Genomic DNA, 27,742 nt, shown 5'->3' with positions numbered 1-27,742 from the left:
TGGATCATCAAAGAGATCATCTGGCTACTACAAGAAGAGTTATAACTCCTTCAACTGGTATAGCATCTCTAATAAATCCCACCAGAGGAGAATCTAATCACCCTAGCTGCTCTAAGGATACACCCATTTAAGAGAAAATATCATAACATAAAATATCTGTCAAACTTTTATTATCAATAAGGACACAGCGTACATCATAATTTTTAATATTTAGAGTTACAACCATCACATCGTTATATGAGAATTAAACCCCTTGAGCATCTTTGTCAGTAAAAATAAGGGATTCTTTGGTCCTCCACTTCTTGAAAGGTTTGGATGACTCATCCACTCTGTTGGGAAATGTGTCCCAAAAAGCCAATCGTCAAGCTGTTGACGGTTGAGCAACCAAGTATTGTAATTGATTTATTAATAAATAAAATATATTTGGTATTTTCATCATAAGCTTTCATCTTCTAATGAACTCCGTTGTTATGATGAAGTCCTTAGGACTATTTAGATTCGATAAAGAGAGGATTTATCGATCAGTCCTTAAAACTGTTCACGACCAAATGATAGGCTGTTAATAAGGACGACAGCTTCTATCGAGCACAGGTCGCTGTAGGCCATATGGGTTGGTTGTCCTCTTAACCAAGAAGTGTGGAGACACTGGTATGGCATACAGGTGAGATGTAAGAGTACATCATCATTGAACGTGACCAACTCCAGAGTATTCTGCTGTCGAGAATATCTCTGATGGGATATAGGTATAAGTGTCCCTTAGACTTGAGATCGCCTCAGTGACTTGCAAGCAACTCACTGTGCTTTGGTACTGGACTAACTGAATTTCTAATTCAGGGATGGAAGGCTTCTGGGCACAGTCAAGTACTTACGAAGTCAGAGTGTGATCGAGATGGGATTGACCACTCCAAGAGTTGGAGAAGAATGAGTCGCTGTATTTCAATTTAGCAAAACCTTGGCTAGGGTAATCCATCAAATGGATTTGATATTTTGAAATACAATGTGGACAACCTGATCAGAGTTGATAGTTGAGCTCTGGGGTGTCCTATGATCATTTTGGTCAAGGAGATGAATTATATGAAAACTATATCCGCATGGGTTCTAAGGATGTTGTTCTACACATTCGACCTATCCGATCGTCGGGTACCATTGCTAGATGGTCACTTCGATTGGTATAGGAATTTGTTTCTATGCTACCGGCTTAGGTTCGGACCTATGAGGTCACACACATTAGAGTTCATGATCCGATCGGATGATTGATCAACGATTAAGAATCGTTCTAGGGTTAGATGATCAATACGATTGATATTTAACCCAGTGCAAGTGTTGCAGGAGGATCGATTATCAATTTGATTGCTAATTGGCTTAATTTGATTAAACCAATGAGATGAGATTAAGTCTAATTAAATATGATTTAATTATATTTAGTTTGGGCTTGATTGGATCAAGTCCAATTGGTTTATTGGATAAGCCAAGTGCAAGGAAAAACTAGTCCTAGTTCAACTAGGACTTGGGTCAATCTAATTTCTAATTTGATTAGAAAATTAAATCAGATTTAAATATAATTTAATCTGATTAAATTAAGTTCTTAATTGGGTTAAGACCTATTTTAATTGGGTTGATATAATTTTGATTTGATTTGGTTTGGAAAATCAAATTAAAACAAGTTATGAGACAGAATCCTAGTAGGACTAGGATTCCACCTTGCACCACATAAGCCTTCTCCATGCCCTCTCTCTTATTCAACGCCAATCTCCACTTATTTTGTGCGACAAAAGCCCTCTCCCAGATCTCTCTCACGTTCACAAAAGGTCTCTTCTCTTCTTTCTTACATGGAAGGTGGTTTGGATCAAATCTAAAAGGAATAAGTTTGGATTTCGAATTCTATGAGATAGAGTTTTAGAAATCCAAAACTCTTTCAATTTTGCACCGAATTTATCCAAATTTTTTTTTGGAATTTTTGTGGCTTTTATGATATACATTATGCATCCTTTTCTTATGATCCATGCATGAAAATATGGAGGAGGTGCTCAAGAGTTGGGCGTCCCTTAACTTGCCATGTTTGGATAAGCCTTGACTAGGTGTTTGACCTAGACAAGGACTCTATCATATCTCTCTATATAAGACGAGTTTCTTTGTAAAATTTTAGAGAGAGATAGAGATATAAGAGACCTTTGTTCCATCCAAAAATCAGAGAGAAAGACCTTTGGGTCGTTGAGATATAAAAGATGCAAGTTAGGGCATTTAGAGAGAAAAATGTGAAGAAGAAGAGGGTCTTCTTCTAAGTTTTTTGTTTTCATATCTTTCCTCCCTCCATCTTGATTTTCCTGAGAGTGTCTCAGATCTGAAACTCCTCCTTCTACTTTCTATCTTTGGAAGAGTCCAAATCAAGAAGAAGGAGGTACCTGATCAACCATCAAAGAAGGATCAGCGCAGTACTAGCTTACTGTGCTGATTTTCTGAAGCAGGACTTCTGATCGAGATTCGTGGGCTCGTGTGGACGACTCCTAGAGGCCGGATGCATGTGCGGCTTGCAACATCATCCTCAAGCCCAGATCAGCAAGGTTAGAACGTCTAACTTGCAAGGTAATAGATCTGATCTATTGTTTAATACATACATTAGATGTAGTATAGAAACATGTTGATATGATCAACATGTAGTTCATGCTATATTTATATATTTTAATTTTTGATTTAATACCATGTAATAATCATGTAATAGGATCTTAGATCTAAGGATTTTTTAATCTTAGAAAATAAATTTTGATTTATTTTAGTCTTCCGCTGTATGATCTTGAAAAAGTTTCAAGATCTAACCCTCTTTTTCAAGATCTAACCCTGAAACCCTAGATCTGGTTCCTACAATTGGTATCAGAGCCTAGGTTCTTTATTACATGATTATTTATACATGCTTAGATTATTTTTTAGATTAGATCTAATTTATAATTTGATTATTAAATCTGAAATTAAAATTTTAGATCAATCACAAACTGCAAGGTTGTCCTTATAAGGTTTACCCCTTACAGTGCAAAGGTTGTCCTAGTTTGTGTAGATCTATCTTTAATCATAAATTTGTTAGATATGATCTAGATTAAATTTATGATTTATTAGATTTAAAAGATGTTTAAATCTGAAATAAAATCTCTTTGTTAATAATTTTTATGCAAAGAAATTATTTAAAGTTGAAATTATTTCAATTACATGAACCTGTTTAGATTAGATCTAAAGTAGTTTCATATTTATTTCACTTGCATCTTGATTATGAATCAACCATGCAATATGATTGGTAGAATCATATTGTAAAATTATTTTACAAATATAAAAATTATTTTTTTTTTTGAAAAGCCAAACCCAACCCTCAGCCCAAAACTTAATTAAGAATTAAGAAGTTGTTTGATTAGGTTCTAGGATTGTGAATTGAAGAACCTAAGACACAAATCATAACACATTGGGTTAATGGGTTAGTGGGAATTAGATCCATTAATTGGGTTAGACCTATGGTTAGATTAAAGATGGACTTAATTAGAGAATTGACTAAATCTAATTAATTGTTGTCTTAGATTAGGTCAAGGATTCTCTAGATCAATTACAATAGTTGTAGTTGGTCAAGTCCATATCTTTAACGAGAACCAAATGGACTTGATTTTTGGCTAAGCGGTCTAGCACGAACTGTTAGGTTGATCTAATCGAAACTAATTAAACCAGTTGGTGTCTAAGGTAAACCAGACTGGTGATTTTTAATTGGGAGCCCGCTTATCTGACCATTTCTGATGGTGTCTAAGGCAAGCTTTGGCAGACCCTCCCACTGATCGAACTTACCTGGCCTCTTGGTGAAATTATGTTTTGATCGAATCACTTGACTATTCGAGCTGACCCATGTCAGCTAGGTAAATCAGTGTGACTGATTTAGGTGCTCCTAGACCAGCCCCTTTAATGGTCTCCCTTAAGCTGACTTGGTGAAGCCAGTGGGAGGATCATGATAAGCTGGTTCATCTGACCTCATCCTCTATATTATTTAAATCCTCTAAAATTATTAGGTCCTTAAAATGATAAAGTTATGGAGATAACTGAGTCATAGCCTCCCATTAAGGTGTTTGATAATGAGTCCATGAACTCAATAATCATTGCAGACCCAAAGGCCTGGTGCTTGTTGACTAATGGAATTATCACTCATCATATGACGACTTGGAAGTATCTCTCTAATGGTGGTTAGGTGAGCCAACCAAAGTTGGACTTAATCATTCGTTGGTTAGATACACTAAGTATGATCATGTTAATGGTTGGACCTAATTGGATCCTTATAGTGGAGGCCAAAGCCTACTGATTAGGTTTTTGGGGCAAAATTAAAATTACTAGAAATTATTTAGAGAAACAATTGGTTATGAACCTACCCTTAGATGTACATGGGTTGGCCAACCAAAGTTAGGCTTGTGTGCAGTCTAAGTGGATTCTAGTACCCATTAAGGAATAGGGTAATTTCTCGAATTGAAGGTAGAGGCTACCAATTCGAATAAAATAGTGGGAGAAACCTTTTGATTAAAGTCCAAATCTTTAGGTTTAATGAATCAATTACTAATTAGGTTATGGTTCTCCTTTGTGCAAATATGGCCACTTCCCTATCGCCCCGATCATTGTTGGACAATGATAAGTTAGTGGGACCCAACTTCGGTAGCTGGTACCGAAAGTTGAAGATAGTCCTGGAGCATGAACGGATCCTATATGTGATAATGGATCCTGCACCTGAAGAGCCAGCTGTCAATGTACGTGGAACAGTCAGAGACACTTACCAGAAGTGGCTCAGTGACCGGACCACGGTGCGCTGTATCATGCTGGCTGCCATGAGCGACGAGTTCAGTCACAGATTCGAGACGGCTCAGCCAAAGGACAAGCTTCAAGTGTTGGAGGATGCCTTTGGCACACCCGATGACGTGGAGAGGCACAAGACTAGTTGTGCCATCTTCAACGCCAAAATGCGGGATGGTGCCTCTGTCACTGATCATGTATTGTACATGATCGAGCTGATGGAATGATTGAGCAAGCTCGACTTTTCTTTGCATGAGCAACTTGGGAAAGATGCAATACTGAACTCGCTGCCCAAGTCTTATCTCCCATTCCTCACTCATTATAGAATGACAAAGCCTGAAGAGAACTACCACGGGTTACTGGGGTTGCTTCAGAACTTTGAGAAGGATCACCAACTTCACAAGGAGTCGATGAATTTAGTGGGAGGTTCGTCTTCTGGTTCTCGACCTTTTAAGAAAGGGAAGAAGAACAAGAAGAAGAAAGTAAAGAAGGTACAAGTTCAGGCTAGGACATCAGTGCAGAGCCAGACCAAAAAGGTCAAGCCTGATAAGAGTCTATTCTACTGGCAAGTACCCTAGATTAGATAGTGTGTCAGATATCTACTTATGGCACTGTAGGCTAGGTCATATAAACAAGAACAGAATAAACAGGTTGACTCAAGAGAGAATCCTCGAAGTTAGTGATTGTGAATCACTTCCAACCTGTGAGTCCTGTCTTCTTGGTAAAATGACCAAGTTACCTTTTACTGGAAAAGGTGAGAGAGCTACTGAGCTCTTGAGCCTAGTACATACTGATGTATGTGGGCCCATGAGCACCAGTACTAGAGGTGGATATTTCTACTTCATAACTTTCATAGATGACCTATCCTGATATGGATTGTCTATCTGATGAAACATAAGTCGGATTCATTTGAAATGTTCAAACGATTTTGAAGAGAAGTAGAAAAATAAACTGGGAAGAGTATTAAAACTCTTCGATCTGATCGAGGAGGAGAATACCTTTCTAGTGAGTTTCTCACATATCTAGGAGAGAATGGGATTCTCTCCCAATGGACTCCTCCAGGAACACCACAGCATAATGGTGTGTTTGAAAGGAGGAATCGGACTTTGTTAGACATGGTCCGATCCATGATGGGTTTTTGCTAGCTTGCTGATATCTTTCTGGGGATATGCACTCGAATCGGCCTGTTATCTGTTAAATAGGATTCCAAGTCTGTAATTAAGACTCCATATGAGATATGGACAGGGCGTAAGCCAGTACTTTCACACCTTAGGGTCTGGGGGTGCCCGGCCTATGTCAAACGATTAGTCACAGACAAACTTGGACCTAGGTCTGACAAATGCTCATTCATAGGGTACCCCAAAGAGACAAAAGGATATTTTTTCTACCATGCTGATGAACAAAAGGTGTTCATCAGCCTTAAGGCAATCTTTTTAGAAAAGGAGTTCCTTGGTGAAGGAACCGTTGCCTCTAAAGTTGAACTTATGAAGTTCAACAGGTAGAAGGACCGACACCAATAGCTGAACCTAAGTCGGATATGATTAGATCACATCCGGAGTCCAATATATCTACACCATTAAGGCGATCCGGTAGAGTACCGCGTCAGCCGGATAGATACTACAGTTTCTTGGTCCGGGACGGTGATCCCATCGAACTTGATGAGAATAATGAGGATCCGATCACCTATATGGATGCTATGCAGAGACGTGATTCTGAGAAATGGCTTGAAGTCATGAAATTTGAAATGGAGTCCATGAAGGTCAACGATGTATGGACATTGGTTGACCCACCTGAAGAGGTTAAACCCATTGGGTGTAAATGGGTCTTCAAAAGGAAGAGGGGCACAGACGAAAAGGTGGAGACCTATAAAACCCGTCTGGTTGCCAAGGGATATCATCAACGTTATGGTATTGACTATGACGAGATGTTTTTCCCTGTGGCAATGCTCAAATCCATTCGGATAATGCTTGCAATAGCTGCCCATCTGGATTATGAGATCTGACAGATGGATGTAAAGATAGCCTTCCTGAATGGAGAGTTGATCGAAGAGGTGTATATGATACAACCTGAGGGATTTACATCCACAGATGAGTCCAAGGTGTGCAAGCTTCAGAGATCCATTTATGGATTGAAGCAAGCTTCTCGGAGTTGGAACATGCATTTTGATAAGGTGATCAAAACGTATGGCTTCATTAAGAATGGAGAAGAGCCCTGCATCTATAAATGAGCAAATGGTCCAGTTATGGTATTCCTTGTCTTATACGTGGATGACATTCTCTTAATCGGGAATGATATCCCCGCACTACATGGAATAAAAGTTTGGTTGTCATCATAGTTCTCCATGAAGGACTTAGGTGAAGCATCCTACATCCTAGGGATGAAGATCTATAGGGATAGATCTAAAAGGATGCTTGGGTTATCCCAGTCCATGTACATAGACACTGTGCTGAAGAGGTTCAGCATGGAGAATTTCAAGAAGGGCTATCTACCGATAGGCCAAAGAATTTCTCTCTCTAAGAAGGATTGTCCGACAACTCCTGAAGAGAGAGAGCGTATGAGTAGAGTCCCATATGCTTCAGCCATGGGATCTATCATGTACGCCATGACATGTACAAGACCAGATGTGGCATACTCACTAGGAGTAGTGAGTAGATACCAATCTGATCCTGGAGAAAATCATTAAAAAGTGGTTAAAGCCATCCTTAAGTATTTGAGAAATACTAAGGACCAATGGTTGGTTTATGGCGAGTCAGATCTGAAACTTGTGGGGTTCACAGACTCTAGCTTTCAATCTGACCATGATGACAGCAGGAGCGTGTCGGGTTATATCTTTACTCTGAATGGTGGAGCCATCTGCTGGAAGAGTTTCAAGCAGCATACTGTGGCAGACTCTGTTTAGCGGAGTACATCGCAGCATCGGATGCCGTGAAAGAAGCTGTGTGGCTGAGGAAATCCATCACTGAGCTCGGAGTAGCACCCTCCCTCGATGGTCCAGTCCTGCTCTACTGCGACAGCACTGGTGCCATAGCTCAGGTGAAGGAATCCAAAGCACACCAGCGGATGAAGCACATTTTACACCGCTTCCACTCGATCTGAGAGATCATGGATCGAGGTGACGTCGACCTTCAGAAGATCGACAGGAAAGGAGAACCTGGCCGACCCCTTCACTAAAGCCCTGGCAATAAAGGAGTTCGACAACCACAAGTCAAAGATGGGTATTAGATACTGTGCCGAGTGGCTTTAGGACAAGTGGGAGTTGTTGGAAAATGTGTCCCAAAAAGCCAATCGTCAAGCTGTTGACGGTTGAGCAACCAAGTATTGTAATTGATTTGTTAATAAATAAAATATATTTGGCATTTTCATCATAAGCTTTCATCTTCTAATGAACTCCGTTGTTATGATGAAGTCCTTAGGACTATTTAGATTCGATAAAGAGAGGATTTATCGATTAGTCCTTAAAACTGTTCACGACCAAATGATAGGCTGTTAATAAGGACGACAGCTTCTATCGAGCACAGGTCACTGTAGGCCATATGGGTTGGTTGTCCTCTTAACCAAGGAGTGTGGAGACACTGGTATGGCATACAGGTGAGATGTAAGAGTACATCGTCATTGAACGTGACCAACTCCAGAGCATTCTGCTGTCGAGAATGTCTCTGATAGGATATAGGTATAAGTGTCCCTTAGACTTGAGATCGCCTCAGTGACTTGCAAGCAACTCACTGTGCTTTGGTACTGGACTAACTGAATTTCTAATTCAGAGACGGAAGACTTCTGGACACAGTCAAGTACTTGCGAAGTCAGAGTGTGATCGAGATGGGATTGACCACTCCAAGAGTTGGAGAAGAATGAGTCGCTGTATTTCAATTTAGCAAAATCTTGGCCAGGGTAATCCATCAGATGGATTTGATATTTTGAAATACAATGTGGACAACCTGATCAGAGTTGACAGTTGAGCTCTGGGGTGTCCTATGATCATTTTGGTCAAGGGGATGAATTATATGAAAACTATATCGCATGGGTTCTAAGGATGTTGTTCTACACATTCGACCTATCCGGTCGTCGGGTACCATTGCTAGATGGTCACTTCGATTGGTATAGAAATTTGTTCTTATGCTACCGGCTTAGGTTCGGACCTATGAGGTCACACACATTAGAGTTCATGATCCGATTGGATGGTTGATCAACGATTAAGAATCGTTCTAGGGTTAGATGATCAATACGATTGATATTTAACCCAGTGCAAGTGTTGCAGGAGGATCGATTAGCAATTTGATTTCTAATTGGCTTAATTTGATTAAACCAATGGGATGAGATTAAGTCTAATTAAATATGATTTAATTAGATTTGGTTTGGGATTGATTGGATCAAGTCCAATTGGTTTATTGGATAAGCCAAGTGCAAGGAAAAACTAGTCCTAGTTCAACTAGGACTTGGGTCAATCTAATTTCTAATTTGATTAGAAAATTAAATCAGATTTAAATATAATTTAATCTGATTAAATTAGGTTCTTAATTGGGTTAAGACCTATTTTAATTGGATTGATCTAATTTTGATTTGATTTGGTTTGGGAAACCAAATTAAAACAAGTTATGAGACAGAATCCTAGTAGGACTAGGATTCCACCTTGCGCCACATAAGCCTTCTCCACGCCCTCTCTCTTATTCAACGCCAATCTCCACTTATTTTGTGCGATAAAAGCCCTCTCCCAGATCTCTCTCACGTTCACAAAAGGTCTCTTCTCTTCTTTCTTACATGGAAGGTGGTTTGGATCAAATCTAAAAGGAATAAGTTTGGATTTTGAATTCTATGAGATAGAGTTTTAGAAATCCAAAACTCTTTCAATTTTGCACCGAATTTATCCAAATTTTTTTTAAGAATTTTTGTGAATTTTAGGGTATACATTATGCATCCTTTTCTTATGATCCATGCATGAAAATATGGAGGAGGTGCTCAAGAGTTGGGCATCCCTTAACTTGCCATGTTTGGATAAGCCTTGACTAGGTGTTTGACCTAGACAAGGACTCTATCATATCTCTCTATATATGACGAGTTTCTTTGTGAAATTTTAGGGGTAGATAGAGATATGAGAGACCTTTGTACCATCTAAAAATCAGAGAGAAATACCTTTGGGTCGTTGAGATATAAAAGATGCAAGTTAGGGCGTTTAGAGAGAAAAACGTGAAGAAGAAGAGGGTCTTCTTCTAAGTTTTTTGTTTTCATATCTTTCCTCCCTCCATCTTGATTTTCCTGAGAGTGTCTCAGATTTGAAACTCCTCCTTCTACTTTTTATCTTTGGAAGAGTCTAAATCAAGAAGAAGGAGGTACCTGATCAACCATCAAAGAAGGATCAGCGCAGTACTAGCATACTGTGCTGATTTCCTGAAGCAGGACTTCTGATCGAGATTCGTGGGCTCGTGTGGATGACTCCTAGAGGCCGGACGCATGTGCGGCTTGCAACATCATCCTCAAGCTCAGATCAGCAAGGTTAGAATGTCTAACTTGCAAGGTAATAGATCTGATCTATTGTTTAATACATACATTAGATGTAGTATAGAAACATGTTGATATGATCAACATGTAGTTCATGCTATATTTATATATTTTAATTTTTGATTTAATACCATGTAATAATCATATAATAGGATCTTAGATCTAGAGATTTTCTGATCTTAGAAAATAAATTTTGATTTGTTTTAGTCTTCCGCTGTATGATCTTGAAAAAGTTTCAAGATCTAACCCTCTTTTTCAAGATCTAACCCTGAAACCCTAGATCTGGTTCCTACACACTCTACTTCGGTGCCCTCTAGTTATTGTATTTATTATCCTTACAGGAGGTCGATCTCCAGAGGATTTTCTTTGCTATTGTTCTGGTTGGCAGGGCGATCTTTGCCATTCCTTCGACTACCCCTATCGATGCCGATGAATCGATCTAGGTGCCCACGCCGAATGAGCTCCTCTATCTCATCTCAAAGCTGAATGCAGTCTTCGATGTCATGGCCATGGTCGCAGTGGTAAAGACAATATTTGTTGTGATTTTGGCGATCCAAGTTAGACTGCAGCTTCTCCGCTTGGGGGATTCAATCCCTGATCTCCATTAGCACTTGGGCTCGGTGGTGTTTAGCGGTGTGTAGTTCATAAACCTCCTAGGTGGAGATACATGCCACTCTCTTCTGAACTTGTCCTTCTGTTGGGGGTTTTGTGGGGGAGTTCGAGACCTCCAATATCTAGGCAGAGAATGGAAACGTTGTTAATCCTTTGGCAAAGATTTCAGCTTTTCTTCTTTCTTTTCTTCGGTGACCATATTCGTTGGGGACTCATTCTCGAATGCTTCATCCACCCTCATGTATTTCCACCCGAGCCAACATATCAGCAAAATTGTGGGGGTAAGTCTTCTCTAATGAGTAGTGAAGACCATTCCTCAGTAATCTATCCTTCAAGATGGCCATTGCGATCGATTGATCTAGATCGTAAACTTTCAATTCAGCCGCATTGAAGCGACCAAGGTAGGATCGGATTGATTCTTCCTCTTTCTACTTTATGTTCGTTAGGGAGTCTGATCCTTTTTGCTACCTCTTGCTGCTCATGAAATGGCCCACAAATAGTTGGCCCATCTGGTCGAAGGAATAGATTATTCATGGCTTCAAACTTGTGTACCAATGCTGGCTATGCCTTTCAGAGTTGATGGAAAGGTTCGGCAAAGGGCGGCATCGATTGCCCCATGAATGAGCATCAGGGACTTAAAACTTTTTAGATGATCCACAAGATCAGTAATCTCATGGTAGCTCTCCAGCTGTGGCATCTTGAAATTGCTGGAGAGCGGTTCTTGCATAATCCGGATGCTGAATGGTAGGTCAGTACTGTACTCATCATCACGTGTCGGTACCTAGTGGTGGATTGCTTCGATCCGCTTGTTTATTTTTCAAAGTCTACGGTCAATATCCGCATCTTGGGTGGTACAATTTTTTGAAAACTATGGGGGAGATCATCGGCTGAGAGTTAAGTCCTGCCTAGAATGAGAACTTGGAGACCGCCGTCTTCTTCGTTCTGGATTGCGGGACCGACTGTGGTGAGTTTATCTCTCCTGCTTAGGACTCTACGGGAGAACCAATGATCGCTTCCGAGATGCCGGTGTAGGTTGTTGTATAGGGTTTGCTGGTTGTAGATCCACCACGATGCAGCGTTGGTGGTGCTGTTACTGCTACTGGTGTCGACACTGCCGCCATCAGTACAGCATGAAGCTACTGCATCATTTGGATGGCGGTGGTCAAAATCTGCACCTACTGAAATAGCAGATTGAACTACTCCGCACTGATGATTACCACCTGCTGCAAAAGTGGCTGGGGGACCTCCGACAATGGTTGCACCGAAGCCTGTTGATTGGCTGCGTTCTCCACAAGCTAGGAGATAGCAACGATGTTAGATCGTCGGGAAGACATCCTGCGTGGGGCCATAGTCTTGATCTTTTTCTCCTCACAATTGGGTCAGATCCTTTCTCTAGTGCTAATCTATTATCGTTGAAATCTGAGACTCAATCGAAAAGACTGGAGCGATGGTGCATCCTCCTGGAAAAGACACCTGCAAGGTAAGTCTTGGTTGGAGTTGGCTCCGGTAAGGATCCTCCAATGCTTAAGTCATAAATTAGGAGAAACAGATGAGAAGGAGTGCGGAATAAGATAGTGCACACATACCTTGGGGGTCCTCTAGAGATTTTTTGTAGGCAAGGGCTAGAGAGCCATTTTGGATAGGTTACGTGGCCGATTTAGGCACGATATGGCTAAATTTTCAGTCGATATTTTCGAGATCGGATGGTTACACCTATCTTATATGTTCCAAAGCCAAATAAGTATCGTGGAGACTTTTGAATTTTGAAATAAGGGTGCAGATTAAATTGAATTAACTTTTTTTGTTGAGATTTCGGTATGGTCTGATGGAGGTGGGTGCCGAAGGAAAGAAGCGACTGGAGCCAATTGCGTTCAGTGAGATAAGACCAACAAAGGCTACAGTATACCTGCGGCTGAAATCAGAGATCGACCAATTCAGGTATCTGATCATTTATAAATATTGGACAGATGTTGGATGTTAGCTGCCATAGAGATTGAGACAGGCATAAGGCCAAAGTCAAGATGAGGTTGAAATCAGGATCGGCTAATTCCAGATGATCTACTTAAGGGGATCACTAGAAGTTAAGGATCGTCAAAGGTCGAAGCTAGGATCGAAAGGTCTTAAGTTGTGCACTGAATGACTTCAGATGGTTCTTTTATGATACAAAAGAAACACGTATTCCTTCGGGACTGAACACTTCCATCCCTGACTACACCGTGATATCGTCTTTCAATACCACATCACCTGCCTGTCCACTAATCTATGTCTTCGGTTTGGGTGATAAATTTCCCCCCAACAATATGTATTCAAGTTAAATTGAAGAATAAGTAACAAAGAATCATCAAATACACAAGGAATACTCAAATTAGCATCAACAAATGATTTAAATCCTTTAATTCTTTATAACAAAAAGAGCCATAGAACAAGTAGTTCTTCATTTGAGACATTAAAAACTAAAGAACATTGAGCTTCCTAAAACAAAGTACGACAAATCTGCTGCATGGCTTTGATTGAAAAAAAAAAAAAAAACTCTCGTCCTAATGAGACAACATATACGAAAAGGAACTAAACAATCAACGTAAGTCATGCACAAATCATCCATCAGCAAATTCAATGTAAAAGTAATAATAATAATAATAATAATAATTAGTTCATAAACAAATAAATAATTTATAAAAGCAAGATATATTAGTAGAAAAGAATGGAAAAAATGTATTATGTGCAATTATCTTTTGTAGTCCAATTCTTATTAATAGCTCTTTTATGACATGGTTAATTTACGACCTGAACTTGAATCATTTGGACCAACGGATTTCTGGTAATGAAAGAGCTCCTTCTCTGGTTTCTAAAGATCTCTCCTGATCATTAACCAGATCAACTGGATAAGATCCTACGGTTCATCAATTTGGCTCCTGTCATGAAATCTATGCTACTTGCTGTATGACCAACCAATGGTCTGATCCACCATCATATTGTCTCAAAGTTCATGATGTTGTGGCTTGTATTACAGTTCTTTGGATCTATTTTACAAAACTGTAAACAGGTTAAAGTTTCTGAACTAAGAGGGTGTTTAGTTCACGATGGAAATCTGAATTAGAATTGATTGAAATAGAAATCAGAATAGTCATATTTTCCAAAACATTTGGTTCGTGATTGGAATTGGAATTAGAATAGAGATTTGAATCCCTAGGGAGAGTCGGGATTGGTTTTAGGAAGATTAAACCATTCCAATTCCTCTCCGAAATTAAAATAAGAATAAGACTCCCCCAACCAAATGATTAGAATTGGAGTCTTCTATTCCTATTCTCATTCCAGACAACTCTCCCCAAGCAGATACTCCATAAATGGACTATTAGCATCTAACTAGAAATTATAGATCATAAAGCCTTTGCTTCTCAACAACTTTGTAGCATTGAACAGTGATCAAAGAAGTGCAACTCATCAGATGAATATGAGATTACCAATCAACATTCTAAAGAAGAAACATACAAATCTCATTCACATGAACATTGAACAAAGCAATACAATAATTGAGGACCCATTTCATATTTTGTATGAACCATAACTTAAAAGCATATTGGCTGGATCATATTGGGTAATGCAAGCTTTTTAACCGAAGAAAATAGGAGAATAATGTAACATCGTCTTCACCTATTTCTTATGCATTTGTCCTTTCAAAACTCATCATAATATAAGCATATTATTTTATTATCAAATAACATGAAAAAGTAGCAGCAGGGTAGGAATAGACAAAAATGAGGGAACATTGGCTACATTAGATAGAAAATAGATGAGCATAGGAACCTACCGAGTAACAGCAGAGTTGAGCTTTGCTCATCGGAGATGGTGATTGGACTGAAGGCATCAGATAGGAGTGATAAATTTGGAAGAAGTGCTAAAGATAGGACTCAAGAGACCATCTGGACTCATCTCTCGAAAAAGCAATGGGCAAAGAGTCTTTTATAGTTTTAGGTGATTGTTTAAGGTGTTTGTTTGGATGAGTGGGCCTAAAATCTTATATAAATTATGGATTTAAGCCAATACAGCTCTCTAAATGAGATCTAACCCAATCTCATTTAGATAGTTGCATGAGGCCAAACTCATGTTCCTATGGAATTTCCCAAACAAACCCTTAAGATTTCTTTCGGGACAGGATTTTTGAGTGGTTTTGAGATTTCTTGGATCTGCTTTGAGGCAAAGTATCAATGATCAATGAAAACAACTTGGGAGACAAGAGATGGTTGACAACTGACATGGCTAGAGCCGAGGATCTACTTCCATGCTAGGAATTAATAGAGATAGCTATTCGAAGTCGAAGAAGAAGGGAGGGAAGAGGTCTAAAGGGGCAGGGGAGCAAGATGGCTCTCTACCAACAGGAGCAAAGAGTTCAGTTAGTCGACAACATACACGCACGCACGCACGCACACTAAGATAGGAAAAACTGCTGCATAGATGAGCGATGACCAGCCAATGGAATTATAAAGTTTGTGGAACTAAGGACTTTTCTCAACAATTTGATCCAACTGCTGGAAAAATAGCATGCATATACAAAATTAGCCTACCCAGTATACCAGATCAATGTTTTCTTATAAAAACTACCTAAGGTATCATATGGCAGCGTTTTTAAAATGCATTGGCAAAAGTATGATGCTAATTCTTTGATGTATAAGACAGATCCTTTAATTTGCGCTTCAAACTGGATGAACTGTTACCACCCAAATTTGATGCATAAGACATCCTTTTAGCAGACGCACAAATCCAACCTGGACTGAACTGAAAGCCCTTGATTTGATATAGCTGCTACCCGAGCAGCTTTAAACCTGCTTCCTTATGCTGCAGTCAGGACCCACTCCTAAGGAAATGCGACGGTTGCAATTTATACAGCCATATGAAATGAGCTTCATGCGACCTGCAAACTCAGAATATGCACTAATAATCTTTTTTGCTTTTTTGGACCAATAGAAACAAAGAAAACATTGAATGAGCTTCATGCGACCTGCAAACTCAGAATATGCACTAATAATCTTTTTTGCTTTTTTGGACCAATAGAAACAAAGAAAACATTGTAGCAGGACAAGCACAGGATAGCGCAACACATCTGTACAAAAAAGGATAGGAGTGGGACATCACAAATTCCTCCTGCTCAATTCACTTTACAGTTATAGATATAGTTGCAACTTTATAAGATTACAAATGCTTCTGAAACTTTGGTGTAGCAGATACCGGTAACCTGGTCATACTGCAGAGCACTAGCCATCCATTGACATGATAGAGCACAAAAAAAAAAAAAAAAAAAAAAAAAAGGGCTCTTGAAGGAGTGGAGATGGATGTATTTGTGCACAGCCTGCAATTTCAGTATGAGAGTTTATCAGTCTGGGTAAGGAGTACACATGCAAGAAGAAAATTTAACCAGGTAAGCAGGCTAGTTAATGTCTTACAATGCAGCAAAACAAAATTTCAGCTCAAGGCAGGAAGCCTGATTCCATGCTCCAGTTGATCAAGCAGCTGCATTTCCTCGAACAGCACCAGCAACATATATTGATTCCTCTATGAGATTCTTCTCTCGCATATTTTTCTTCATAGTCTAACAGTACACATTAATCATAACCAAGTTAAATTTTGTTATTTTCTTAAAAAAGATGCACTTGGTCATGTAGAATTTTGTCACTTTCTGATGCATTCCAAACTTCTCAATTCAAAAGCATGTCAAAGATGCAAAGGGTCCAAGATGTCAATAAGCCAACAATAAGACAACAAAGACTAGAGAGACATGCATCCATCTGGAACATAAAACAAAAACTGTTGCTTAGTAGGATCTTTTGAAATTTACATGGAGGAAAAACCTACAAAGGCAAAGTACAAATTTTGCATTAGTAGGACTCAAGTCATTCGGCCTTCTATGAATTAGGACATTCATATAAAGTATCCAGTGCAACAAATGGATTCACTAGTATATGGGAAAAACTGAAGAGATGCCAATGTAATTTGGAAGATTCATGAATGCAGACCATTTATAGAGTACTCAACTCGACTAAGCCTCAATCCTAAACTAATTTGGTCAGCTACATGAATCCTTTTGCTGCATTCTGCTCTGTTTAAGGCCGTACTTTTTTGTCACTTCATCCCACATGATTTTTGATCTATCTATATCCCTCTTTCCTTCAACATGTCCCAAATCACTCCTTCATACTAGTGCATCTCTTGGTCTATATTATATATATCCAAACCATCTAAGTCATCCTTCTCTAAGTTTATTCTCAATTAGCACTACCTCTTCTTTTCTACAAATAACTTCATTTCTTATTCTATCATTTTTTGAATTACCACAGAGCTATCTTAACATTCTGATTTTGACTATACTCATTTTATGCGCATGTTGTTTTCTAACTGCCCAAAATTCTATACTACAAAGCATGGCTAGTTGTATGACTGTCCTAGAAGTTTTTCCTTCTACATGACATGTATCGCACAATCATATAAAAATGCAGGTACACTTCATTTTAGTCAACCTGCTTCAATCTTATGGATAACATCCTCTTCAATCTCCCCTTGCTTATGAATAATCAATCCCACATACCGAAAATGTACTCTTAGAAACTTCATGGTCCTTAATTTCTCTCTACCTTCATCTCTATTTCTAATTTTACTAAAAATTATGTTCCATATATTCCCTCTTGATCCTACTTAATCTAAAGCCCTTAGATTAACTTAAACCTTAGTTTCATCCACTAATATTATATCATCCATAAATAGCATGTACCAAGGATATGCCTATCAAGCTCATCTATATCCAGTGCAAAAAGGTAAGGATCTAGAGCAAATCCATGGTATAAACCTATTGTACTTGGAAACTCACTAGTATTATCGCCAGTAGTTCTCATATTGTAACCGCTCCATTGTGTATGTCTTTAATCACATTAATATATCTAATGAAATCTTCTTTCTTTTCTAACACACACCATAAGACTTTTCCAAGAACTCTATTATATGCTTTCTTTAATCAATAAAAACTATATGAAGTCTTGTGGGTTTTTTTCATATTTCCCTATAAGCTTCAAAATATAAAAATAACTTCCATGGTTGACCTTCCTAGCATAAAACCAAAATGGTTCTCTAATATCTGTGTCCCACCTCAATCTATACTCAATCATCCTCCTTCAAAAAGTTTAATAGTATGGCTCATGGGTTTAATTTCATGATGATTAGAACAATTTTGAAATTACCCTTATTTTATAAATCAATCTATAGTGCTCTTCCTCCATTCATCAAACATCTTCTTGATCTTTCAAATCTTATTAAATAAATTAATCAACCAAGTTATTCTTATGTTAAATAAACACTTCAAACCTCAATAAAGATGATTCAACCACTTTTCATATTTTCATTTTTCACCTCAAATACTCTAACCCCATGCATGGACCATATTTTTATCCTTATGAAACTAGTAAAGCATTCTAAATCGTTTACACGGCTTTCATTGAATAGCTTATCAAAATAACTCCATCTTTCTTTGATCCTATCCTCAGCCAATTTTTTTTTTTATTTTCATTTTTGATATATTCAACCTAAGTCTCTAATTTTCCTTTTCTTAGTTTTGCAATCTTATATATCACTCTCTCCGTTCTTAGTTTCTAACTTATGAGATAATTCTTTATATGCCTTCAATCTAGCCACTTGTACTACCTTCTTAACTCCCTCTGTAGCCACCTTCCATATGTTTCTCTATTCCTACATTTGGATGGTCTTCTATAGCATTCTTATTTAGCCTTCATCACCAACCGCACTTTCTTATTCCACCATCCATTTCTTTTTTTATTTTTATGGATGGCTATTTTTCCTTTGATTCTCCTAATACTTCTATAGCCCCTTTCTTAATACTATAAGCCATCTCGTTCCATATGGTATTGATTTCTCCATCTAGACACATTTTCCTCTCTTTAACACTCTATCCTTAAAAGTCATTTGTTTCTCTTGTAAATTCCACCATTTAGTCCTTAGGTTTCTATTTTCCTCTGGCCTTCTCTTCCATTTCCTAGTTCAAGTATCCAAAACCACTAATTTATGTTAGAAACCTAAACTATCAGCCGGTATAATCTTTATATAATACATGATCAGACATTCTGGTAAGGAAGAAATCTATTTAACAAGTATTATGTCACTTATAAATATTCAAGTGGGAGTTTCGATTTAAAGTACATGTCAGCTAATACTACATCATATGCCATTGCAAACTCTAAATGGCATTTTCTTCTCTTGTTTTTATCTCCAAAATCATAATTACTATGCACCCATTCAAAACCAATATTATATTTCCCCACGTGCCCATTCGAATGTCCTCCAATAAATAATGAGAATCGCTTGATTTACTCCATCCCTATCCTTCCAAAAGCATTGCTTTGTAGCATCATCCAATCCTATTTGAGTAGTATAAGTACGAATGATATTAATGGACTCCTCTCCTAACACTAATTTTATGAAGATTATTCCATCTCCTACTCTCTCAATATCTAAAATCCTGTCTTTTAAACTCTTAACTACAACAATTCCTACTTCATATTTATCCTATCTTTCCCATATACCAAAATTTATAACCCATCTTATCAATTTCCTTTGATTTTCTTCCATCCATTTAGTCTCATGCTATGTTAACTTTCCTCCTAGTTATCATATTTATTAGTTTCATCAATTTCCCCATCAACAGGCCTAAATTCTAAGTTGCTAAACAAATTCTACTTTCCTAGACTAACTTCTTTATCACACCTGTCCGCTAAAGTATGAGAACTCTTGCCTACTTCCCACCACATCCAAGTATTGATGAGACATGTTGCTTCTAGGAAACGCCCTGGTTAACCCTTGCTCACTTTCTACTACACCTAGGGTCCAATGCAGCATGTTGCTAGTACAGTAAGCTCCAATGATTTTCTTATATAGATTCATATTTATAGGATGTGACTATAATTTTATGGTGACCATCAACCTACCACAACCCTCCTTTGCACAAGCTTGAGAGTGGCTAGGTATAAAACATAAATGGAATTCCATTTATAGACTACTAATTCCAATAATCAAATTTCCAAGATGCTTTTGATATAAAATTCACATTAGATGTCAAAAACAGTTCAGATTCTCCATGAAAGACCAAGTTAATATAGTAGAATACCTCTAGGAACTATCTACCAACTCCTAGAGTGCTGGGCATGAAAATGTCAAGCTTTCAGAGACACCTGATTATTGTATGAAAAGAGCTACCAAGGAACAATACCTAAGCCACTTCCTTCTAGTCTAAATGAGGGTAAGAACTCATGAGCTGCAGCTAGTTATCAAAGTGTGAATCTGGTTCTCATTCCTCTTTCCTGCACAACTATAACAACAAACAGCTTAAAGGAATTTTAGGTGTTTTCATAATTACCTGTCTCTTCCAGTCCATTCCCTGCTCTTCCCCCTAGGTTTGAAGTGCTCAATTCCAAGTAAGCTTACTCCTACTGCCAATCTCTACTATAATAATGCAAAAGGCTCTAAGCTTGACGATGCATTCATCTGTGAATCTCCATCTACGAGGCCTTTTAGTTTGAACCTCCATCAACGAGCCATCCACAAATCCCATGATAAACACAATCCTCTTGCAGTAGCTACATCCCTCACATATCCTCTTTAACTAATGTTTAAGAAAGAATGTATTACTAAATTGGGGAGTATATGTATTAATGAAATCATAATAGTCCACCAAATGGCTATCTAGACTAGCTTTCTTACTTATTCAAATGATAGTTTAAAAATGTCATATGGATGTTTAACAAAGAACTAAAGCCGTATATTGGTTTCGTAACAAATACTGTAAAGCATGAGAAAGATAAACATTCTAATTATTAGTATTTTATGAAGCACATGTTAGCCCCATGAAACTTATTTTTAGAGCCTCAAACCACTAGCAGGTTGGAAGGTTAAATTATATTAAAAAAAAAAAAAAAAAAAGATATACCTGTTATCTTGCTTCTGGCCTTCACCCAACCTAGCAATGAAATTTGATAACACTGCTGAGTCATTACAAGTGTCTCTTTCTGATAACCAATCTTCCTCAAGCTGAACATTAGCATCCCTATACAGTAGCCAAGTCACTGACATCAACAACAATGAATGTTTATGTGCACATCTGTGCAATCATATCTATGTATGAGGATTGACTCATTGGAAATAACATATATTAAGTCAAAAGTCAAAGAACTACTGCCATTTTAGGGAAGATTGAGGATATACCTCCTTAAGCTAAGAACCTCATAATTTTTCCGTAGATAATCAGCATACTTTGTGAGAACATCTTGTGCGTAATCTTTACCCACTGTTCTTATTGCAGCTGCATTGAGTAAATTTTCTAGAGAACCATGCCTTTTCAAGAGCTTCAAAGCTGTCTTACGACCAAAACTGGGGGCCAAGTGTTGAATTCCAGGAACACCATCAGCTTCATCTCCCATAAAACACCCTAAATATAGAAAGCTTTTGTCAGAAGCAAGGTGTAGGCAAAATGTCACGCAGCAGGTAGTAATTTACAGCTTAAAAATAGTTTACAAGTTCCATCATATTAGAGTAATACCACAATATCTGTAAGCTAGAATGCATCTTACAAGTATAGATAATTTCATCAGCTCTGCTGCTGATGTGTGCAATTACCATTACTGAGTTAAAACCCAACAAGTATCATAATTTATTCTAATAAATTACCATTCCATGACTCGTACTTTATGAGCTGGAAACAATCAAACTTCTAAACTGTGCAAACTAAACTCCTTTTAAGTGTAAAACTAGGACCAGAAGCTGAAAATGAAGAAGATACCATAAGTGCCTGACATAATAAAAGATACAAAAACCTCACCTACAAATAAATATATCCAGTGTCTTGCTTATCTACAATCTTGGCCATCTTCAGAACTGTTTCCTCATTCTACTGTATCAGCGGAAGTCTTACGACAATTGACTTATGTATCTTTGACTATTTATGAGGCTAATGTAATTCATCAGAGATGTTGTTCCTAGGACAGAAGGTTGAGTAAATGCATGGTATGTTGAAAACCAATGTATTTACATGTGGTTACAATAAGTTATCTTCAAATGCCTTGTTCTTTAAGCTTTAAAAAAAGAAATTTCACTGCATATCACTATTTTCAGTTGCACAAAGTCTTCATGAATTGAATAGCAGGCAACTAGAATGCGATCCTCACAAAATTAGTTGTTAACTAGCACCACAGAGAGAATAAATATTGTTTTCTTCTGAAATGGAGAAATGCTAAATCTTAAAGTGATACCATCAATAACCTAGGGCATTCGGAGAAGAATATTACACTCTAAATGACAATAGTAAATGAGGATCTGTTTTATATGTGTTGATATCAACACAAAACCCTATGAATGATTCAGCAGAATTACCAGTAATGCAGAACACAGAACAATTACAATCACAAGAAAATGGAGGAATGCATATAAAAATGTGCTGTGTATGTATATGTGTGTGTATATATATCTATGTGTGTGTGTGTGTATGTATATACATATATGTATATTTTCATATATATGTTAGTTTGTACATACATATATACATAGTATACATATACCATGAGAGTTTCTACTGATAGCATGACTACTCACAGTAAGTAAAGCAGCTGCTACTTTACGTAAATGTTTATATATGGACGCATGGTACATCCTTTTAAACTTGTTGATTACTTATCATGTATTCTGACCTCTTGTTTGGGCATGTATGTATGCAAAACTTTACATGTTACATAAAAAATAAATAAATAAAATAAAAATAAAAAATAAATCAAGAGAAAAAGAAAAAAAATGAAGCTCTAGCATTCTCATAGGTAATTCGCAGCAAGCATATAAAAATTGCATGGATGACAGGATGCAACACAAATGTCTTGTACTCACGAAGGCTCAAATCAGAGCTTGGGTCACACTTATACTGGGCAAGGTAATGCCTTAATGTGTAAAAAGACCAACGACCAAATTCAGGCATGGGCATAACCATTTGCACATCCTCAGATATCAGCTGCTTGAAATCTTTATCTGGAGAACCAATAACAACTCGAAATCCTTTTTGTAAAACTTGATCTGTAAGCGTTGCTACTATATCATCTGCCTCATAGCCGTTTACTTTAATAACCTGCATCACTTATCATTTAAGAATCATTACTTGGCAGTAAAAGATACCACAGGTTGCAATATATCAATAATGAAGCATCTAATATTTTCCTATGGTGCATGACTTAAAAATCATTAAACAATAAGGTAGAGAACATGCAATTTGCTATTCCTTGATACTTTTATTTATATACCACAAGAAAGCAGAGCACAGATTGGGACAACTAAGCAAATGAGTATCATCCTCTGAAAAAAAGGATGGCAACAAAAACAAATTTAATTGCCACATTTTTTCCTACTCCCTTGGAGAAGCAAAAACAATTCCATTATTGAGAGAATTCCAATATGACATTCTCAAAAAAATAAGGTTCACACATTCTGATATGTTAAAGCTTTTTGCTAAGGTAAATTGGTGCTTATACTGAAGCGTTGCAATGCTATGTTCAACTGATGCCAGGACAGTAAGCATTATTTTTGATAGAGCACCAAACATGAGACATGAGAATCATGTTTCTATTCATGACATAAAACTTGTGTGCCTTTCTTATTTTTGCCATCCCTTTATGAAAAATGTACTTAGCTTCTTTTGCTTTGCAGAAAGAGAAATACTGAAGAATTACCCCTAATCGTAACCGAAACAACATGCCCTTATCCAAACTATGAAGGCTACATCCACTGCCACTATCAATACTCAATTCTTCCTTACAGCAATTCATTTGTGCTATTTTAGGTCTTATTGCTCAAATACTTGATCATTTGACACATGAGTTACTCTCCTTAAGAAGCCCTCTTGGGCCTTATTTGCAAGTGAGCATACCATCCCATTCAGTTTTTTGCACCTTCATTATCAATGTTGTAGGACTTGAGTTTTACTCAATTTTAAAAATATTGTTGTTTCACCAATATCCACCTTGGCATGCTCACATGTGCGACACCTGACTTATGGGGGTAAATCCTATTTATTGATCAAATTTTTTATCCGCACAAAATAGGTGGCATTGTTGTTGTCTTAGACATGTTCTCCATGTCTCAAAATCAGACAGTGATCCCACAAAACCCTTAAATCACCTTGCAATTTCTCCCACCTAGCCAAAATTCTCCACTGAATATGATCTCTCCATTCTTTTTTATAATACAATTTTTTACCTTTGGGGATCTTCTAACCATCAAGTTTGACTATGCCTCCATGTTTAGTTATACTTGCATTAAATTTTCCATGTGCTTAACCATATTTCCAACAAACACATTCAATATGAGTACAAAATAGGGGCTGAAATTTATAATCTGAACTGCAACCGATCCACTTTAAGTAGGTCCAGATTTAGCATACGCATGTCCAGGTTGTGAACAAGTTGACCTGATTTATCGTATTTATTAAATAGGTTAGGTTTAGGTTTAGAAATTTGACTTATTTAACCTATTTTGACCCATTTAATGGTTGTGTTGGGTCGTGACCCACCTATTTACGACTTGTTTAACCTATTTAAAATCCATTTAACCCTGTTTATCCTGATTCAACCTGTTTACTAAACATATTATATGGTTGGGTCGAGTTACCTGTTTAATAAAAAGGTCAGGTTCGGTTTTCATTTTTTGTCTTATTTAATAAACAGATTGTTTCAGGTTATAGATATTGACCCAACTGTATCTGCCCAACCTGACCAGATTGCCACCCCTGTAAGGTTGGAAGTGTTTTGGGAACCCTTGGTTGAAACCAAATATGATTAAATTTAAAACTAACATGCCTCAACACATGTATGTCTAATACTTGTTAAAATACACTTGAAGATCAATTTAAACACACCCTTTGTGCATATTTTCCCTTTCTTCAAACCCCACCATATTAGCTCTCATGGTTTTCCTGCATATGCATATCCAACTGAAAGCTTTTGGAGATTTAGTCCATTCCTTTAGGACCTTTCTGACAGTCATTTAACCAAGAGAATAGGCTTCTTCCTCAGCTATCTGTATGACAGGATAAACTAGTTATCAAAGATTATTGTAATTATTTTCCGAGATTAATTTCATGACAAGTGGTGTATGTGTTTGGTCAACCATATTCTTTAGGGGGAAAGAGAATTGGGCATCATAGCACTTAGTTAAGCAGAAGATGTTCCTCATATCTGTTGGGTCATGTTGGCTAACTTGTTATCTCCCACAGTGCAGCTAGACTACTGCTTAGCATTCAAGGAGAGTGATCAAGTTACTTACTGAAACCACCAAATATACAATCATCAGCATAGTAGCTACCAAACATTTAATTTTTGAACCAGCACTATATTGAATTAAGTTTTCACTATAACAAACCAAAGCTTGGATTCTAGAGCAAAAGATGATTTCCCCCTCACTCACCGGCACACTGCACTTTTGAAGAACATCCATGACTTGCCGCTCAGCAGAGCTCAGACCACTATCAAAACCCCGACAACTCTGCGATGCCAAAAATTGCCTCAAAACCCTCCTCCTGTGGGCCTTATATGAAGGGAGCAGCTGCCTCCTGTACTCATTCCCCTCTTCCCCATCCAATACCTATAAAGAAACAATCTCTACTTGAAATTAGCCCCCCAAATTATCACTTTTGGGGTCCTAATGGAGAAATTAGACAAGATTGTCGGGCTTACAGCAATGACAGGATCGCGCAGGCTGACTTCGTCGAAGAAAAGTGCAAGCCAGCGGGCGAAGGAAAGTAGGCTGGGTTCGGCTCCCTCGTAGCAGAGGGGATTCACGTCCAAGAAGAAGACCCTTACCTTGCCCTTGAGGTGTTTGCGGGAATTCCCCAACGGCGCAGCGACCTCTTTAGCGTGGAGAAGGAGCGGCCCTTCGGTCGGGGCCTCTGGGAGGAAGCAGAGAACCTCCGTCGAGCGAGAGAGAGTGGGGAGAGACGGGGAGTTTTAGCGAGAGAGATGCGGACGGGTTGAGGGGCACCCCAGGCGTTCGATACCACCGCCATGAGAGAGAGAGACTTGTCTGGTTTTGGGTCCAATTCCTGGCTCCACGACGTTGTTGACTCGTTTTTGCCCGATGTCTAATGCGAATCTACCACTACTAGGACGTGATCTTTGCTTCTTTGGCTCGGCAGGGGCACAGTGGTGGTCTCATGGATTCCATATTTTAGATTGCACCGCACAGCATAATTATTAATTATTAAGAAGATAGATATTTAATACAGTTTATTTTTTTAAAATAATTTTTAATCAAATAATTTTTTATTAAATATTATGATATTTTGAATAATATTATGATATTCTGGATAATATTATGATATTCTATTATCTTTTCATAGAATACAACATAATGTTATAGAATGCAACAGAACATCGTAATATTATTATAACATCGTATTAGTTTTTATGACATCCTGATCATTATTTATAAGATGTAATAAGATGACATCCGATTAGTTTTTATGGCATTTGATTTTTGTGGCATCTAATTTTTATGATATTTTACTAATTATTTATAAGATGCAACAGAATATCATAAGATACAACAAGATGTCATAATATTATTATGACATCCTATTATTTTTATGATATCCCAATAATTATTTATAAATATAATAGGATGTCATAGGATGCAATATAATGTTATAATATTATAATAATATTTGATTATTTTTTATTATAATAACATATCGTAATATTAATATGATATCTTATAAATTTTTATAACATCCCGATAATTCTTTATAGAATACAATAGAATGTCATAGGATGCAACAGAATATCATAATATTATTATGATGTCTGTTAGTTTTTATGATATCCTAATAATTATTTATAGGTTGGAATAGGATGTCGTAAAATGTAACAAGATGTCATAATATTATTATCATATCCTGTTAGTTTTTATAACATCATGATAATTGTTTATAAGATGTAATAAGTTGTCATATGATGCAATAGGATGTCATTGAAGCAAAATAAAATAAAAAGAGAGAAAGGATATTTTAGTTAAAAAATAAAAAAAAAGCTAAGCTGTATTAAATGCTTGTCCCTTATTAATTGTGCTATGTGGCCCAATCCTATAAAATGATGTATTTTTTTCTCTATCGAATGCAGTGGATAAAGAATTTCTCCTTAGCTAAACTTTCAATAAAAATGCATCGGATTGGACCCAATCAATTGGCTCTAAGACTGGAAATAGGCTCGAGGTGAGCTAACTTAGGTTGGGTTACATGCTAAGCTTGGAAGATTTCAAACGAGTTTAGGGATCCTCTTTTTTTTTTTTCCTTTGTGGTGGGTGGGGGTGTGCAAGCTTGAGTATACCATTGGTCTGGTCTAGATCCGACCTAAGTGTAAGCCCGAACAAGGCCCAAAATGGAGCCTGAATTCGGATCTAAATAGGTCTTAAATTCTTCATCATTTTTCCTAAAATCTTTGGGCTTATAACTATTGAGTATTGGTGTTTTTGAGCTTTTGTGAAATTTTTTGAAGGCATAATAGTTGGATGTGATTCAAGATATATTTAAAAAAATAGAATTTGAATTTGTGATTTAATCTGCTACAATCTACTCCATAAATTCAGACCAGCCTAATCGAATTTGGGTTGGCCTTGAATCTGAGTAAAACTTTTTGGGCCTAAGCCTGATCCTTATCCCCAAAAAAAATTTCAAGATGGGCTTGGATAAGGTATAACCCGATCCAACCTAACTCATTTCAAGCCCTAATTGGCAGGCAAGAAATAAGATTTGGTTCCATCA

The 27,742-nt window shown here is 37.5% G+C and overlaps 1 protein-coding gene across 1 annotated transcript; it reads right to left on the bottom strand.

The window, feature by feature from the left end:
• Positions 1 to 15,917: 15,917 nt before the first annotated feature.
• Positions 15,918 to 26,116, bottom strand: LOC105034106 (uncharacterized). Its single transcript, XM_010909132.4, is given in 8 exon segments — positions 15,918 to 16,249; positions 16,344 to 16,489; positions 20,885 to 21,001; positions 21,160 to 21,382; positions 22,828 to 23,062; positions 25,393 to 25,569; positions 25,662 to 25,861; positions 25,864 to 26,116. Coding segments are annotated over 7 exon segments (1,116 nt in total). The 5' UTR covers positions 25,991 to 26,116; the 3' UTR covers positions 15,918 to 16,249; positions 16,344 to 16,452.
• Between the last annotated feature and the right edge of the window lie 1,626 nt (positions 26,117 to 27,742).

Source organism: Elaeis guineensis, chromosome 8 (assembly GCF_000442705.2).
Source record: "Elaeis guineensis isolate ETL-2024a chromosome 8, EG11, whole genome shotgun sequence".
NCBI lineage: Eukaryota > Viridiplantae > Streptophyta > Magnoliopsida > Arecales > Arecaceae > Elaeis > Elaeis guineensis.
Note: the sequence above shows the minus strand (reverse complement) of the source record. Positions and strands in the feature narration are given on the sequence as shown.